This window comes from Lepidochelys olivacea (assembly GCF_965140295.1).
Source record: "Lepidochelys olivacea isolate rLepOli2 genome assembly, chromosome: 6".
Lineage (NCBI taxonomy): Eukaryota > Metazoa > Chordata > Testudines > Cheloniidae > Lepidochelys > Lepidochelys olivacea.
In genome coordinates, this window is record NC_140416.1 from 18,694,074 (window position 1) to 18,709,621 (window position 15,548).

The following is a 15,548-nucleotide window of genomic DNA, read 5'->3' on the forward strand; positions in this document are numbered from 1 at the left end:
CCAGATCCCACAATGCAACGGTTTGTCTATAGCACAGACAGGGCCTTAGCATGCCTTCTCCAGAACAGACTTGTGAGATAGACTAGTCTAAGTCTTTACGTGATTAGCTGCTATATATACTGCAGCCCATGCGGAGTTGTTTCACATCATGTACTTACAAGATACAACAAGATTAAAGTTTCTTTTATTACAAATTAGGGCCATGTGCCAAAGTGCAACACTCCAAAGCTGGAGCAAAAGAACAGTAACTCCCCAGAACAGACAAAAATGACACATGACATATTACAAAACTAACAGGAAGACGAGGTTACTCATATTGTCCAGTAACTCTGGTTCTTCGAGATGTGTCCCCCAGTAAGTGCTCCACTAGAGGTGTACATACGGCTCTTGAGCCCTTGATCGGAGATTTTCAGTTAGCAGTGTCCATTCGGCCCATGCATGCACCCTTTGCCTCCTTGTGCTGGATACTGAGGCTATACAGGGGTGTGTGAGCGAACTGCCCTTGATTCCTTCTCCACCCAGACATCCCCAAAAGAACAGTCCAAAGCAGAGGGAAAGGGGAGGGGGTGGAGGGTGGGTAGTGGAGCACCCATATAGAGACACACATCTCAAAGAACCACAGTTACTGCACAAAGTGAGTGAGCTCTTCTTTGAGGAGTGTCCTTATGGGTGCTCCACTCCAGGTGACTTCCATCTGGCGAGACAGCTTGGAGGAGGAGGAGTTTCAGAACAGAGTGCAGAACTGAAGATAGTACTGCAAAACCGAGTCCCGCGCTCGTTCTAGAACATAAGAACAGCCATACTGGGTCAGACTCATGGTCCATCTAGCCCAGTATCCTGTCTTCTGACAGTGGCCAATGCCAGGTGCTTCAGAGGGAATGAACAGAACAGGGCAATTATCCAGTGATCCAGCCCCCGTCATCCACTCCCAGCCTCTGGCAATCAGAGGCTAGGGATGCCCCAGAGCATGGGGTTGCATCCCTGACCATCTTGGCTAATAACCATTGATGGACCTATCCTCCGGGAATGAATCTAGTTCTTTTTTGAACCCCATTATAGTTAGGCCTTCACAACATCCCCTGACAAAAAGTTCCACAGGTTGATGGGGTTGAATGAAGAAATACTTCCTTTTGTTTGTTTTAAACCTGCTCCCTATTAATTTCTTTGGGTGACCAGTGGTTCTTGCATATGTGAAGGGACAAAGAACACTTCCTTGTTCACTTTCTCCACACCAGTCATGATTTTATAGACCTCTATCATACCCCCCCCCCTTCGTCTCCCCTTTTCTAAGCTGAAAAGTCCCAGTCTTTTTAATCTCTCCTCATATGGAAGCTGTTCCATCCCCCCCATCATTTTGGTTGCCCTTCTCTGCACCTTTTCCAATTCCAATATATCATTTTTGAGATGGGGCGACCAGAACTGCACGCAGTATTCAAGGTGTGGGTGAACCACGTGTTCGCTTTTTTGACTGCTGCTGCACATTGAGCAGATGTTTTCGGAGAACTATCCACAATGACTCCAAGATCTCTTTGAGTGGTAACAGCGAAATTAGACCCCATCACTTTGTAGAAGGAGTTGGGATTATGTTTTCCAGTGTTCATTACTTGGCAGATGAAATTAGATGTCGATAAATGCAAGGTTATTGCCCGGTCACCCAGTTTTGTGAGATCCCTTTGTAACTCGTTGCAGGCTGCTTTAGACTTAACTATCTTGAGTAATTTTGTATTGTCGGCAAAATTTGCCACCTCACTGCTTGCCACTTTTCCCAGATCATTTATGAATATGTTGAATAGCACTGGTCCTAGTACAGATTCCTGGGGGTTGTATGCAAGGTTGGTTCCACCACCCTTGATAATGAGCTCAATGTTCCCTATGCCTTTCAGAAAATGGGAATATGTTAGAACTCTGAACAGAAATAGAGGAAGTCAACTGGAAGACTCCTTCATCCTCCTCCATCTCATCCAGAGGAGGAGCACCTGCACAAAATGGAGGGGAGTCTTGCGGTGCTAGAGGATGGCAGCCCAGAGATCAGGGTCTCTGTACCCAGAGATGCTTGGTACCCATGAAGCGTGGAGACTCCAGTTCTTCTGTTATCAAGAGGTCCTTCTTATATCTGAGCTCCTGTGCTATCGAATAGGGGATCACTACCAACGCAGTAGCCATGACCACGGTTGCTGAAGCCAACAGTACTGCTGATGGTATCTGGCGCTGCCCGTTGCTTGGTGCCGAGGGTGCTGCATGCATGGGTCCCAAAGGCTGGGCTGAATTCAATGGTGCCAGTCCCAAGTGTCTATTCTTGCTCTCCTTGCTGTAGAAGGTACCGAGGCCCTAACACAGCAGGGTCTCTCCTTCGTGCGCTGGGAATTTTCCTCGAGTACTCGCAGGGCTGCAGAGTCCTTTGACTTAACGGTATCGAGTAAAGAAGTTGAGGGTCCAGAGACCATAGATCTCGCCAGGGACCTGGACTTTCTTGGAGCTGGCTCCTTGAGGAGAGTCTCCATGCTCCTCTTTCTGGAGCCTTCCCTGAAGCCTCCAAAGTCTTCCCTTTCTTAGGGGAAGCCTGTGCTGCGGGAGAAGCAGTGTCAGATCTGTCCAGAGACAGATGTACATTGGTGTGGGGAGTGGGGTGATTTCTGACCTGACTCAGAAGCTAGCTGAAGGGAGCGATCCATCAGTAACAGTCAGTTTAAATCTTTCTGGTTTTCCCTGCCCTGCATTTGAGGGCGAGGCCTAAGTTGTATTTCTGGGAGATGTGGGACTCCGCCAAGCAATGGACACCCTTAGAGCGGCCGTCGCTCACAGGGATAGCCTCTCGGCAGGAGAGGCAACATTTGAAACCTGGCAAGCCAGCTATGCCCTGCCAGGAAAAATAAGTCTCCCCAAAGGGTAAGAAAGGAGTAAAACAATCCTCTACCGACTATCTGTAACTATGCTAACTAACTAACTAGATAAACTATCACTATAGATATATTAGAAGAGCAAAGGCACACTCAAGGCAGGTACACCAGTCTCCCTCTCAGGGCAAGGTGACTGAGAAGGAACTGAGGGCAGTTCACACCCCCCATAAAGCCTCGGTATCTGGCATGAGGAAGCATAGGGCGCATGCACGGGCCAAATGGACACTGCTAACTGAAAATCTCCAATCAAGGGCTTGAGAGGCACATGTGCACCTGAAGTGAAGCAAAGCACCCACAGGGACACTACTCGAAGAAGAAATAAGTTTTAAAGCGGCACTGTAAACTTGAACTTAACGAATGAGAACTTGCAGGCAGTGTTGTCGAGCCGACAGTTCCCGGCCTAGTGCCCCGATACCTGGGGTCCATTCCCATGTCTCCCACGGTCCAGCTGTGTGACCTTGGGCAAATCACTTCCTCTCTCTATGCCTGTTTCCTCTCCTGCCTCTTGTCTGTGTAGCTTGTAAGCTCTTCTTACGAGTTTGTACAGTACTTAATCTCAGTTGGGGCCTAAGTGCTACTTAATACAAATAACACCAAACGACAACTAAACTCCAATTTCTATAGAATAATGTAGCATTGATCACATCACATCAAGCCACTGGGCTACCTAGCCCACCATCCTGACTCTGACACTGGCTAGTATCAGCTGCTTCAGAAAGATACAAGAAACAAGTGGACAATTATGGAATATCTTCACCATAGGGGAAGTTTCCTACTAATTCCTACTGATTTAAACTTTAGCACTCAATATATTAAAGGATATTTTTAAAAATTTCCTTCAAAAAAAAAAATCAAGGGTTTTTCTGCTTCCTTGTCAATATTTATTTATAAGTCTTCTCAGCAAATCAAACCGACTCTGAGGTGTAATCAGTAGAAGTGATGATGCACAAAGTAAATAGGCTGAAAACCTTCCCCCCAGAGAAATCACTGTTTTTTGCCAAGATGGATAAAAATCAATGATTTTTTTTTAAATAAGTTTTTATTTAAAATCGGATTTTTTTGATAAAATGCTTTTTGAGGGGAAAAAAGCTATCTAAATATAATTTTAATTAAGATATCTTTGCGCTATAATGTATCTCATCATCAAATAGGAATTATTAATTCTAATTCTATAGAATGAGACAATATATTCATGTAATGTTTAAGAAAAGTTTTGTAAATGAGTTCCAATAGTTCATGGATTAGGGACCCAATCTTATGGGGTTCCAGGGGCTTCCGTATAGATTATTTAGGTTAATCTTTCTATTGACCAATGGGACTCAGTGCTCAGTCTAGAAGATACCATCAGAGATGCTTAGTTTTGCAGTTCTCAGACTGTGGATTTGTGTCTCCAGAGGTAATATGCTTGTTAACAGCAAAAATGGTTTAAAATAAATAAATAGAGGTGAGAAAAGAAGACCTCAACAATATTGTCCCTCTGCAAATTTGTGTACACAGAGTCAATCCCTTACTCCTCTCTAAAAGTGCAAAGTTTAAAAAAGGTCAATGACTAGGAGATTGTTGGGGGTGGAACAGATCTGGACAAGGAGAAGAAGTTTGGAGATAAATGTGAGAAGCGAGGGACATATGCTTGTTTTGTTAAAATATGTGTGTGTGCTGTTGAAGAAAAAATTCAGAACACTTAAATTGATGTTCTCCTCCTCCTTCGGCATGGGAAGAAAATCCTCCAAATATTAATGATTAACCTGTTGAATTGGAGATAGTTCACTTCAATTACCTTTGACAAATGAAATAACCAAACAATCATTCATTTTCTGATATAGCTGTAAAACTAATCTGAAAAGATTTCAAAATAAATCAGTTTAAAAATGTATAGTGTGTACCTTCTGAAAATGAAATCTACATCTATCTCTGAGTTGCGAAGAATATGTATTAAGGTTACAACAAGAATGCATTTTTATGTAAAAAACCATGATTAAATCAAGTCTTCCTGACTAGTGTCAGGTAGACCACTCTGGTTTTTGCTAACTTCTTCCAACTGCAATGGTCATAGTAGGTATAAGATTTTTAGAAAGAAATGTGATTTTTCAAGTTGACGGTATCCCTTCAAGTATTGCTCCCAAGATTCAGTATATGCCATTCACGTCAGTCTCCTAAGGAGCATCCGTAATAAAAGAGGGATTCCAGTGGCTTTTGGGGAGTCCATGGAAAGACTCCCATTGTCTTTATTTCAGGCCAATTATGAGATGGGTTGGAGAGCAGGGGAAGTCAATAGGGAATTCTCATTTACAGGATACTCAGATTAGGAAGGTTAAAGGTGAAGTCAGCACCATTCCGTCCAGATCCCACAATGGCTCTGTCCTGCAGCTGACCTGATCAGCTCTTAAAATGCCACATGAATATTGTGCTTTTCATCCCAAGTGCTTTGAAAACTATACACAGGAGTGAGTGCTGTGACCTCTGAGCTGAACCTCACCTGCTGCCCACTACTGCAGAATCCCACCGCACAGTTTAAGAGAGGAAGTGAAGAACACAGTATCCACTTGAAACTGCTGGGAAACTTTAAAGAGGCAACTTAGAATCCAAATTGGCATTTGGCCAACACAATGGGTTCAACCTCCTAATTCACTGCAGAAAGTAAAATGGAACCTACGGTCAAGAGCGGCTAGGTTTTATGTCTCATCCAAAAGACCTCCAGCCCCACAGAGGCCTAGAGTTGGGCAAAAAAAAAAAATTGTTTTAAAAAAGTAATAATTACAAAATGGTTTTTGAACAAAACAAGAAATTAGAAAGAGTGGAAAATTTCTACCAACGAAAAAAAGCAAACAAACAAACTAACTACCCAAACACCAACATTCCCCTCCCTCCCCACAAAAAACAATTCTCTTTCAGGGTTTGTTTGTTTGTTTGTGGAAGGAAAAAGTCAAAACTGTTTTCACAGGAAACGTAGGGGAAAGGAAAATGTTTCTAAATTTCCCACGCTAAAGACTGTGAAGTGCTCAGATATGATGGTAATGGGGACCATATAGGTATCTAAAATAGATAGCTGGAGGTCTCCCAGTCAACTACTGACCCAACCTTTGCTTGGAGATCTGCGAGGATCACAGCACAAGCTCGTATAGTGGGATTCCCCCATTAAGTTTTACACCAAACACCAGAACACAACTGAATCTGTCCCTACAGAAATGCTGAAAGAAGAGATGTGGTGGGGAATGTTTAGATCCCAAATCATTAGCAGAACATAGGTTTAGGCATAAATTATATATAAATATCTATTACAGCAACATTATTAAAAGCAGTGTTCTCCATTATTTAACTGCTCTGAATTTCTCCACGTCCCTAACACCTAAAGCCAGAGGGCCTGAACTCGGGACTCACCAGCCTTTCCCACACACTAGGAAATTGGCACATATGGACTTAACAGAAGTCACACATTAGCATACCCTTCGCAGAGCATGGTGGGTTAGTAGTGGATGATCACAATCCAGCTGGTGCCCCCCAGCTCCCATGGCAGGTGGTGGCATGTGGATCAGTTGGCAGGTCCCCATGCAGCCATGCCACCTAATGCACAGGGGAGGGATCACCACAGTAAGAAGCAGAGTTCCTTCTGCTGGCTGCTACACCATGGCTATCGTGGAGTCTTCAGCGCTGCTCTCCTGGTCCAGGCCCACCCGGCGGATGGACGCCCTGTATTTCTGCCTTCCCAGTTCGATGACCATTTCAATCTCGTCTGCAATGTCCTGGCGGCCGCTCTCCTTCATGGCTGTGATCAGCTTCTCCACGCAGTTTTGGTCGTCAGAGTTTTGCTGAGCCCAGGAGAAGAGCATGTTCAGGATTTGACTATCCAGGTCCTCCCTGAGGAGAGCAAGAAGCACAGAAATAAACCCACCATCCCTCACGGCATTTACTTGAATCTGTGATTGGGTCCGAACTCCAGAAAGTGCCATCATGCCACAGTAAGATGACTCAGTGGGACTCACTACCCAACCCTTAGTTTTCAGCTGAAAACTAAATTATTTTGATATGAAAATACTGCCACAGTGCCTCAAGTTCCCATTCCTGTCAACAGCATCAACTCCTTGGTCAGACTACATCTCCCAGGATGCACCAGAGTCTCCATTCTTGGAGAGATGGGGTAGTGCATCATGGGAGTCCCTAACCATGATGGGAGATATTATCCTGCCGGGCAGTCCTGCCCATAGAGATAGGGCATAGGAGGCACCCAAACTACAATTCCCGTGAGACACTATGGGAGCATTCCCAAACTGACATATTTCAGTTTTCAGACAAAATATTTTAGGTTTTTAAAACAAAAACAAAACATTTTGTGACTTTTTTTTTTTTTAGTCAAAACCCCAATTTTCCCACCAGCCCTAATGGAGATATTCCTACCCTGGAAATGTGTTGGTCCATGGGGCCACCATATCAATCTCTGCACACATGGCTCACCTGTGGTTGTATCCTATTCGTTCGATCTGCTGATAGGGTAGCCCCAGGTTCAAGCCAATGGTTTGCCAGTCAGCTCCAATGCGCCCAGCAATGCCAAGTAGATTAGCTTGTGTCAGGTAGCCGGTCTCGGCATTCCCCAGGTTCAGAGGAGGGAAGGAGAAGCCATTCTTGGGCTCTGAATGCTCACCTGAGCGGGATTTCAGTTTCTGTTTGATGGGAGAGAGTGACAGAAGTACTCCTGGCTGGAATGATTTCCTTTTAAAGGGGCAGTGCCAAGTCATTTAGTTGAACTTTACCTCTTTGCACCTTGGGGAAGTAGATTTAATGTGGACTCTAGGGACCCAGTTGTGTGAAGTGCTGACCACCCACTGTTTAGCGGACTCCAGTGAGAGCCATGGATGCTCAGCACCCACAATCCCAGCCTGAAGCAGGAAATCCCTCCTTGCCCTGTCTTTGGAGATTCCGTTTTCATTACCAGTTGTTTCCCCGAGTACATGTCCCTCAGCCTTCAGGGAGCTCTTACTCTAGGCCCCAAACCAAGGCTGTGCATGTACCAGAAGTGGGACTGCAGTCCACAGTGCTTACTCTGGGGTAAGCCTTACGGTGATGTTCAAAGAAAGACAACAATATTTACTGGTTCGAGCCAGCTCGAGAGAAATAAAACTTGCCATGACACAGCTTGGCCAGCCAGGTCCCTTTAAGGCACCCCTGGCTCATTCCAGCACACTTCAACACAACGGTTTAATCAAAATGCCTTTGAGCTGCCCTGCACTGGAAAATCCACCTTCCCAACAATACCCATCACTGGGGTATTCATATGCAAGACAGAAACTGTGCTCAGGTCTAACCAGTTTCCTCCTCATTGAGCTCCCTCATTCACTCAGAGCAACAATCTGTCCTCCACAACATTTCATTGCATCAGTGCGAGCTCAGAACGGTGCAAAAGGGAACAGGACAGGAAGGTGGATAAACTAGAGAGAGATGGGGAACATTTCCAGTTACACACTTCCTTGGGGAGGAGGGGAGCTATCTCACAGTGGTGGGAAAATACCCACAGAAAGTGCCCATGGCCATTTACAAGAGCTTCACTCCCAAAAGCAATTGTGCCTGGTCACCTTCAAGTGATCTCACCACCAGCACCCAGTCCCTCACACTTCAGACACGTGAAAGCACGTGCACAGCTATTTGCTCCTCCACCCTTACGGTCACATGGCTGCATGCGCACACACTCCCCCTTTTCAGAGGAAAAGGGATTCTTCATTTTCCATCATGCAGTTTCTACAGACGACACCTCCGGCTGTAGTCCATCCCACTCTTTTCAGGGCTAAGTATGGGAGACTTCAGTTTAGCAGACAGACACAAATATTTCCCCATCTATGTTAGGCTTCCCCGTAGGTGACCAAGTAACTCACAGGCAGTTTGATTGGCAGAGTAGCCAGCCAGTGGGAATCGGGCCCTTTCCTCTTCTTGGTGGCATCTTCAGGGACATTGTCTGGAACTTCGCCACGATAGAAGGAGACCTTCACAAGCAGGCGAGATCACAGAGTAAGACCTAGAGGCCATTTCAACGGCCATGTCTATCTATGCAGCTTGTTTTCTATTTGGCAAGGATTATGTAAGAAGTTTCCCACCCAGTCCCTACAGGAGACCACACATTCCCCACTTGGCGTGCCATCTGCAGTTTGATTGAGTGGGTGCCATTGGCAATAATACAAGGATCCACCACAGAGTCCAGCCCCCTCTCCCTTACTGCTAATAGGCCAAGAGTTAACTCATAACTCTGGGCACCAGCCTGGGTGATAGGTGACCATTCATATTCAAGCCACACTCTCCTGTTGGCTTATTTTACGGGTCAGTCTCTGGTGAGGAAAAACAGAAACTCGATTCACTGACATACTCAAGGCTCGGGCGCTGCAGCAAGGGACGCCACAGGAAAGGTGAGGACTGCGAAAAAAGAAAATGAGGCTCTTGAACTGGTGAGCACTATCCCCAGAAACTCACCTGCCCTTTCACAGCTTGGCCTTTCCTGTCCACTTCAGCAGTCACATAGATTTCCTTCATGTTCTTCAAGTGGGAGTAAAAGATGAAGGAGATCCGTCCATCCACACAGTCTGGGCGGTCTGAGCGGAGCCAGGGAAAACCAATCAATCGATCAATGTACAGAAAACCTTCCTACTCCTAGGCAAGGGCTACATCAGCAGCTTCCCAGACCAGAACCCACTTCTCCCTGTTTTCTGGCTCGTCCCATTCTGGGACAGGGCTGCCACCCGTGACCATGGAGGAAGCAGATCATGCAGAAGCAAAAGGAAACCAGCCACCGGAGGAAGAGGAGTTGCAAAGAGTGCAAAGGGAGGGGAAGATGTTGAGGTTAAATATTGCATCTGTCCTACCCAGGAATGGATCACTAATGAGCAGGGGGAACCAGCTGGAAAGTGACTCCTGTTTACACAAAATAAACCATCCATCTCTTTTACATTTCCTTAAAGGGGGTGGTGGGGGGGGGGGGGGGAGAGATATGAGTAGGGATAAAGGAAAAAGTAATGCTGCATATGTTGCCTTAGAATCATAGAATATCAGAGTTGGAAGGGACCTCAGGAGATCTTGTCCAACCCCCTGCTCAAAGCAGGACCAATCCTCAATTTTTGCCCCAGATCCCTAAATGGCCCCCTCAAGGACTGAATTCACAACCCTGGGTTTAGCAGGCCAATGCTCAAACCACTGAGCTATCCCTCCCCCCCTTAGGACTGTACCATCCTGCCAAATACCTGTGACAAAGGGTAGGTGAGGGTTCCTGGTGCCCTGAGACTAGGCTACAGAGTCCTGTGTGAGTCAGCGGTAAAGGGTCCGATCCTGGGTTCATCTTCCCCAGGGCCAACTGAGAGGGACTATTGTCTTTGATGTCACAGTCACAGTGGAATTACATCAGGAAGAGGCTCAGAGTGCAGCTGTGACATCCCTTCCCACCTGGATGCCCCAGGATACAGTCTTATGGTTTTGGTCCCACCCCCTGTAAGCTGAGTTCGTGAGAGAGGGAGGTAAAATGAGGATGGCCAACAAGACAGATAGGCATTAAACTCCACACAGGGAGTTCTCTGGGCTGGACCGTTCCAAGGGCTTTCTCCCCATAGAAATGGCTTTGTACGTAGACTACATCAGAAATGGATGAGACTTGTTAGATCAGCTAGCGTGTGCTCGGAGTACACAGGTCATGTACTCAGCTTACCTACGGAATAAATACACTGTACTAGACTGTACCCCTCTGGGGGTTGTTGTGGTTTGCTATGAAGAGAGCAGAGTCCAGCATGGTCCTGGAAGCAGCAATTCCATAGGGAGAATTCACTACCAAAAACATGTCCTGCCGGCCTCTCGCTCTGTCTCCAGAGAGCAGAAGGACTGCTGCATTGCCCATCAGTTGATCAGCATAGGCAGCAGTGCTATGCTCCGTTTGCCAAATCTGCTAAGCCAGTGGTTCCCAACCTTTCTGTGGGAACTGCCTATTGCTACTCCCAGAAGACTGTGGCGGGCGCCGGACACCTTGCCAGATGAGTGTGCCACCGGAGAACCGACCGCCAGAATACCGCCAAGAAGCAGCAATGCTTCTCTGTGGCATTTCAGCAGGCGGTTCTCCGTCGGTGGCATTTTGTCGGTGGGGTGTCCTGCGGATGCACAAAAATGCCCTGGCGGGCGCCGTGGCACCCACAGGCACTGCATTGGGGACCACTGTGCTAAGCGAATACAGAATGGAGCAGCAGCTGCTGGGAGGGAACTGAAGGCGAAACAGACGGAGGAAAGAAAGAGCAGATTGGACAAGAGGGCTCTGCTATACCGGCATCGATGTTGATGCCTCGCTCGAAGGCTGCAAAGAACTGCTCTCCCTCAAACAACTCCACAATGTCAGAGGGCTCCGGGCCCTGGTAGCGGTCATGAAGCTTTCCCAGAACAGGATCGACCTACCAGGGATGAAAGCAACATGGGGGTCTGTTTAGGCTTTGCACATTCACAACCCCTCCCCCAACCCCCAAAAAGGGTCCAAGAAATTTTTCTCTTGCACTTTCAATTCAAAGAGTTTATTTTTCCAAGAGAAAAAACAAAAAAACAAAACAAAACCACACAATTCCCCTAAAGGTCTAATCTGTCATTAAAAAGTGACGGTAGCCAAGAATCATGTGGCTCCCATGGCATGCTTATAAAACACATGGTGTCTAGGCACACAAATATGCTCCGCTGTTTGTGGTGGTGGAGAAACAACTATTTATGTTAGCCTTGCTGTCAGCAGGACTAAATACCAGCATGGACTGAACTGTTCCAGCCCGTGCTGACCTAGTGCCAAAGTCTAGCTGGCCCTCCTTTTCTTACACTAGCAGGGTGCTGAAGCCTATCAGTTGTAAACTATCTGGTCTAATTCCATTTTCAGCTCTGGGGAAGGAAGCAGAGTGTCTAAGCTAAATACAAGTTGGGCCAAACTTCTATTTAGCTCAGACTCTCTCGACTTTCTTCCCCAGACCTGAAGAAGAACTCTGAGTAGCTCAAAGGCTTGTACCTTTCACCCACAGAAGTTGGTCCAATAAAGGATATTACCACGCCTACTTTGTCTCTCACATATCCTGGGACCAACGTGACCACAACAATGCTGCCATCAGAGGTTGAAAATTCCTTCGGCATCATTAGCCACTGCAGTGTCTGGGTGTTAGAGCAGATTAATTGTAACCTGTCAGTAACCCTTCAAAACCAAGAAGTTATTCCCTCTCTTTTCCCCCCAACATTTAGTCGTGGGGAGATATTTTCCACACAACTCTTGTGCTGCAATGCCACATAGCTGAGGCCAGGACACAGCCTAAATGTGTTGTCTCTCTGCTGAAAGCCTCATCCTGGGGCAGCAGCATGCAAATACCCAAAGACTATGAGCTCTTACTTCTCAAAGGCAGTTTGAGTGAAGCTAATGCTGTGCAGCCTCTCCCACCCTGCACATGGATTTGGACTATCCTACCAGTGAACCCTCTGGGACCAACTTCCGGGGGTGAAATCCTGGCTTCAGTGAAGCTAAAATAGCAAGACTCCCGTTTTGGCTTCAGTGGCACCAGGATTTCACCCCTGACGCCCAAGGCTTGAAGTTTCCCTTCCGGTGTTTATGAATGTGTTTTATGTCAATACTGGAACACAAGAATTACACACAAGTGGGACCAGCCAGCCCAGGGGATTATAATGGACAGCACAGCTTTCACCATTCAGTCGTCAGGCTGAACTAGACTGGTGATCGTTGCACCAAACAGCTTTGTGAAATATGCTATAGCTCTGTCCACTTCCCAGCGGGCCAGTCTCCCTGGCGCAAAAACCACCATTGCAACAGGAACCCTCAATCAATCAAACAGCCGAGGGCTAAACGGGCAGGGACATTTGGTGAATATGCCAGGCACAATTGCTCCCATCGCCCCTTCTCCCACGGCTCTGGATTGAGGCCCCTTGGCAGGGCAGCGCGTGCAGTACCTTGTGCTTGGGGACACACTGCAGCAAAACTTGCTCGGGGTCCTTCTTCCTCTGCAGCGCTATGAAATTCACCTGGTACAGGCGCAGCCTCTCGTACACCTTCCTGGCGATGCCACCGATGTAGGTCTTGGTAGTATACCACAGCCAGTACCTGGGGAAGGAAGCAAATGAGGGAGGGATCCATCTGCCAGCAGAGAAGCCAAGGGCAAGGACGGGAACCTGAAGGGGTGGACCTTAAAGTGACGCTTCCTTTCTATCGAAGGGGATAGGCAAAAATTAGGAAAATCTGGATTTCAAGGGAGCTGAGTTGAAGGCACCATCCTGTCCGCTTGACACAGGTTATCCTCCAAAAAGCAGATTCCCAGCCCAAGACTGAGCGAGAGAACTTACCAGTGAGGGGGAAGGGTTGCATCAGCAGCCTATGGATGAGGGAAGGATTCCGGCAGCTGGGAGGAGTGGTGGCCGGGAACCTCACTGTTGAATGGATTTAGGTTCTGAGTGGGAATGTACTCACTTGAGCATGGCCTCTTTAAAGCTACCTGGCCTACAAGGGCAACCACAAATCTGCTCACTGCAATCTGGTGGGATATGAAGTGAGGAGAAATAGAAACCACCCAGGACACAGAAGCAAGCTTTTTTTTTCAGTGCGGCTGTACTGTGCACCGAGGAATTGGGAATATTAACCGGAGGTATAAAGCTTCGACATTCCATCCTTCTTAAGGGGAAAGAGCAACCCTGGCAAGGCGCTGGAAGGGAAACTGGCAACAGCAACAGCACAGCCTCTGGTCTGGGGGAAAGCGCAGCCATCCACCTTCTAGCCTTTTCTTCAAACACTGTCCGTGAGCGGGTCAGAGCTCACCAGGAGAAGTGGGTGACTTCAAACCGCGCGTAGAGGTGGGTGAACTCCAGCACCACCTGATTGGTGATGTCATCCCAGGTTTGGGCTTGCAGGTTGCCGTGAAGAAGATGCAGCCTGGAGCGATCTAGGGTGAGACCTAAAAATCAAGAGACACAAGCCGGTTTAGTTTTAGATGAACATGGATTTTTTTTTTTGCCTCGCTTGTTGCTTTACAAATCCAAGTGCAAAGCAGCTGGAGCCTTAGGGGAGTTGTGGTTTGTTTTTTTTTAAAGCCACAATTGCTTACCTTTGGGAAATGCCAAATTCCAGCTCAGCCAGGCCACTTCTTTGAAAAAGACCAGCCCTGAATATCTGATTTGCTATTCCAGTGGAACTCCTAGCCTTAATGCGTCAGCCACTTAATTACCTCCTAAGCCGATGGGTTGCATGACCTAAGAGGTCTTTTTCTACCTCTGACTCCTAAATGTTTGTACGGCACCTGGCACAAAGAGGCCCCAATCCTGACAGGGGTCCACGTGTCCCAGGGGCCTCTTGATGCCAACTGGCAGGGGGCACAGGAGGTGCCTACAATTTTAAAAGGGCTTCCCTGGGCCTGATGTCTACATAATAGAGTGCCAAAGGGTGGCATGTGAAGTCTCTACCAACAAGCAGTAACACAAAGGTCATCCTAATTACTGTGAATGTATGTACAAAGGAGTTATGTATCCATACTGAAAAATACAGTCCTAAGGTATGTAAGTTACGACAGGTCACCAGAAGGTGATAAATGTGCTCCTATCAGGCAGAAGGGAAGAAATGTATCTGTCTAGTCATGTGTGTATTGTCCGTGTCTGAGTGGAGAACTAATTACAGACTGAGCCAAATGCTAATCAAGAGATTGTGAAGTTGACAAGAAAAAAAAAAAATCTCAAGGGGAAAACAAACAAACAAACAACAAACAACAATCAGCATCGGGAACATCCTGTTTATAAGTAAAGACTGAATCGGGGGGGGGTGGGGTGAGGGAGAGATCACTGGGGGTACAGAGGTACACCCTGGATCTTTCAATGAGGGGGCAAACTGAAGGGTGCAGCCAAGCCTGGCTAAAATACACTGGAAGGATTTGGGGTGAGTCTAGCTCTAAGACATAAAAGTAACTCGTTAAATAAGTCTAGGTTCTAGAATGCGAGTTATAATTTTACTGTATAGGCAACTTTTGTTTCTAATATGCGGAGACTTGCTATCATGTGACTCTCTTCTCTGTGTTAAATAAACTTGTACCTGTTTTCACTGTAATCATCTGTATGTGCTGTGAGGTAAGCAGAGCTGTGAGATGAGGTGTAATTAGCAAGCTGGGGGGTACTGTTCCTTTGGGAGCAGTGCATCTGTGAATTCTGAGTCTCTCCAGTGGAACAGGGGTTGGACGCTGCAGGGGGAAGCTCAGAGGACTCAGGGGCTGGCGTGTGCCTATTGCTAACCTGCAGCGGGGCAGCGAAGCCCACATGGGCTGACAAGGAAGTGCTTGGGTTGCCCATGGCTGACAGAGTTGGGGAGCTGACCCATGGCAAGTACAGACAAGGTTTCCTCACACTAAGGGCAGGGGGAAGCAAAGTGTCTCACAACCCTGAGTACCCCTGGAAGCGTCACAGCCCGTTGTGCGCTACGCTAACAGAAACAACAAGAAAGCCAAGGGAGATCAAAGGGAAACCGGAATTAATAAGCTTAGACAAGCGAAACTTCTCCATTTGCCAGGGTCCCCTCCTAGACACCACCCCCATCTCATCCAGACAAATGCCTCTGAGCAAGAAATCAATTTAACCAAAGACAAATTGTCAAGGCAATTGTCATTGTGTGCCATTTCAGTTGGCTGCATTAGGCCT

The 15,548-nt window shown here is 47.0% G+C and overlaps 1 protein-coding gene across 3 annotated transcripts in view; it reads right to left on the reverse strand.

Annotated features, from left to right (window-relative positions):
• Nucleotides 1-4,021: 4,021 nt before the first annotated feature.
• PIDD1 (p53-induced death domain protein 1) overlaps nt 4,022-15,548 on the reverse strand; it is a 29,549-nt gene continuing 18,022 nt past the window's right edge. For all 3 annotated transcript variants that reach the window (XM_084631632.1, XM_084631633.1, XM_084631634.1), the window contains 7 exons: nt 13,690-13,825; nt 12,831-12,981; nt 11,173-11,296; nt 9,348-9,466; nt 8,759-8,866; nt 7,347-7,552; nt 4,022-6,752 (listed from right to left, as the gene is read on the reverse strand). In XM_084631632.1, coding sequence (XP_084487758.1) covers nt 6,515-6,752; nt 7,347-7,552; nt 8,759-8,866; nt 9,348-9,466; nt 11,173-11,296; nt 12,831-12,981; nt 13,690-13,825 — 1,082 coding nt within the window. In that variant the 3' untranslated portion in view covers nt 4,022-6,514. The remainder of the gene's footprint in view (nt 6,753-7,346; nt 7,553-8,758; nt 8,867-9,347; nt 9,467-11,172; nt 11,297-12,830; nt 12,982-13,689; nt 13,826-15,548) is intronic.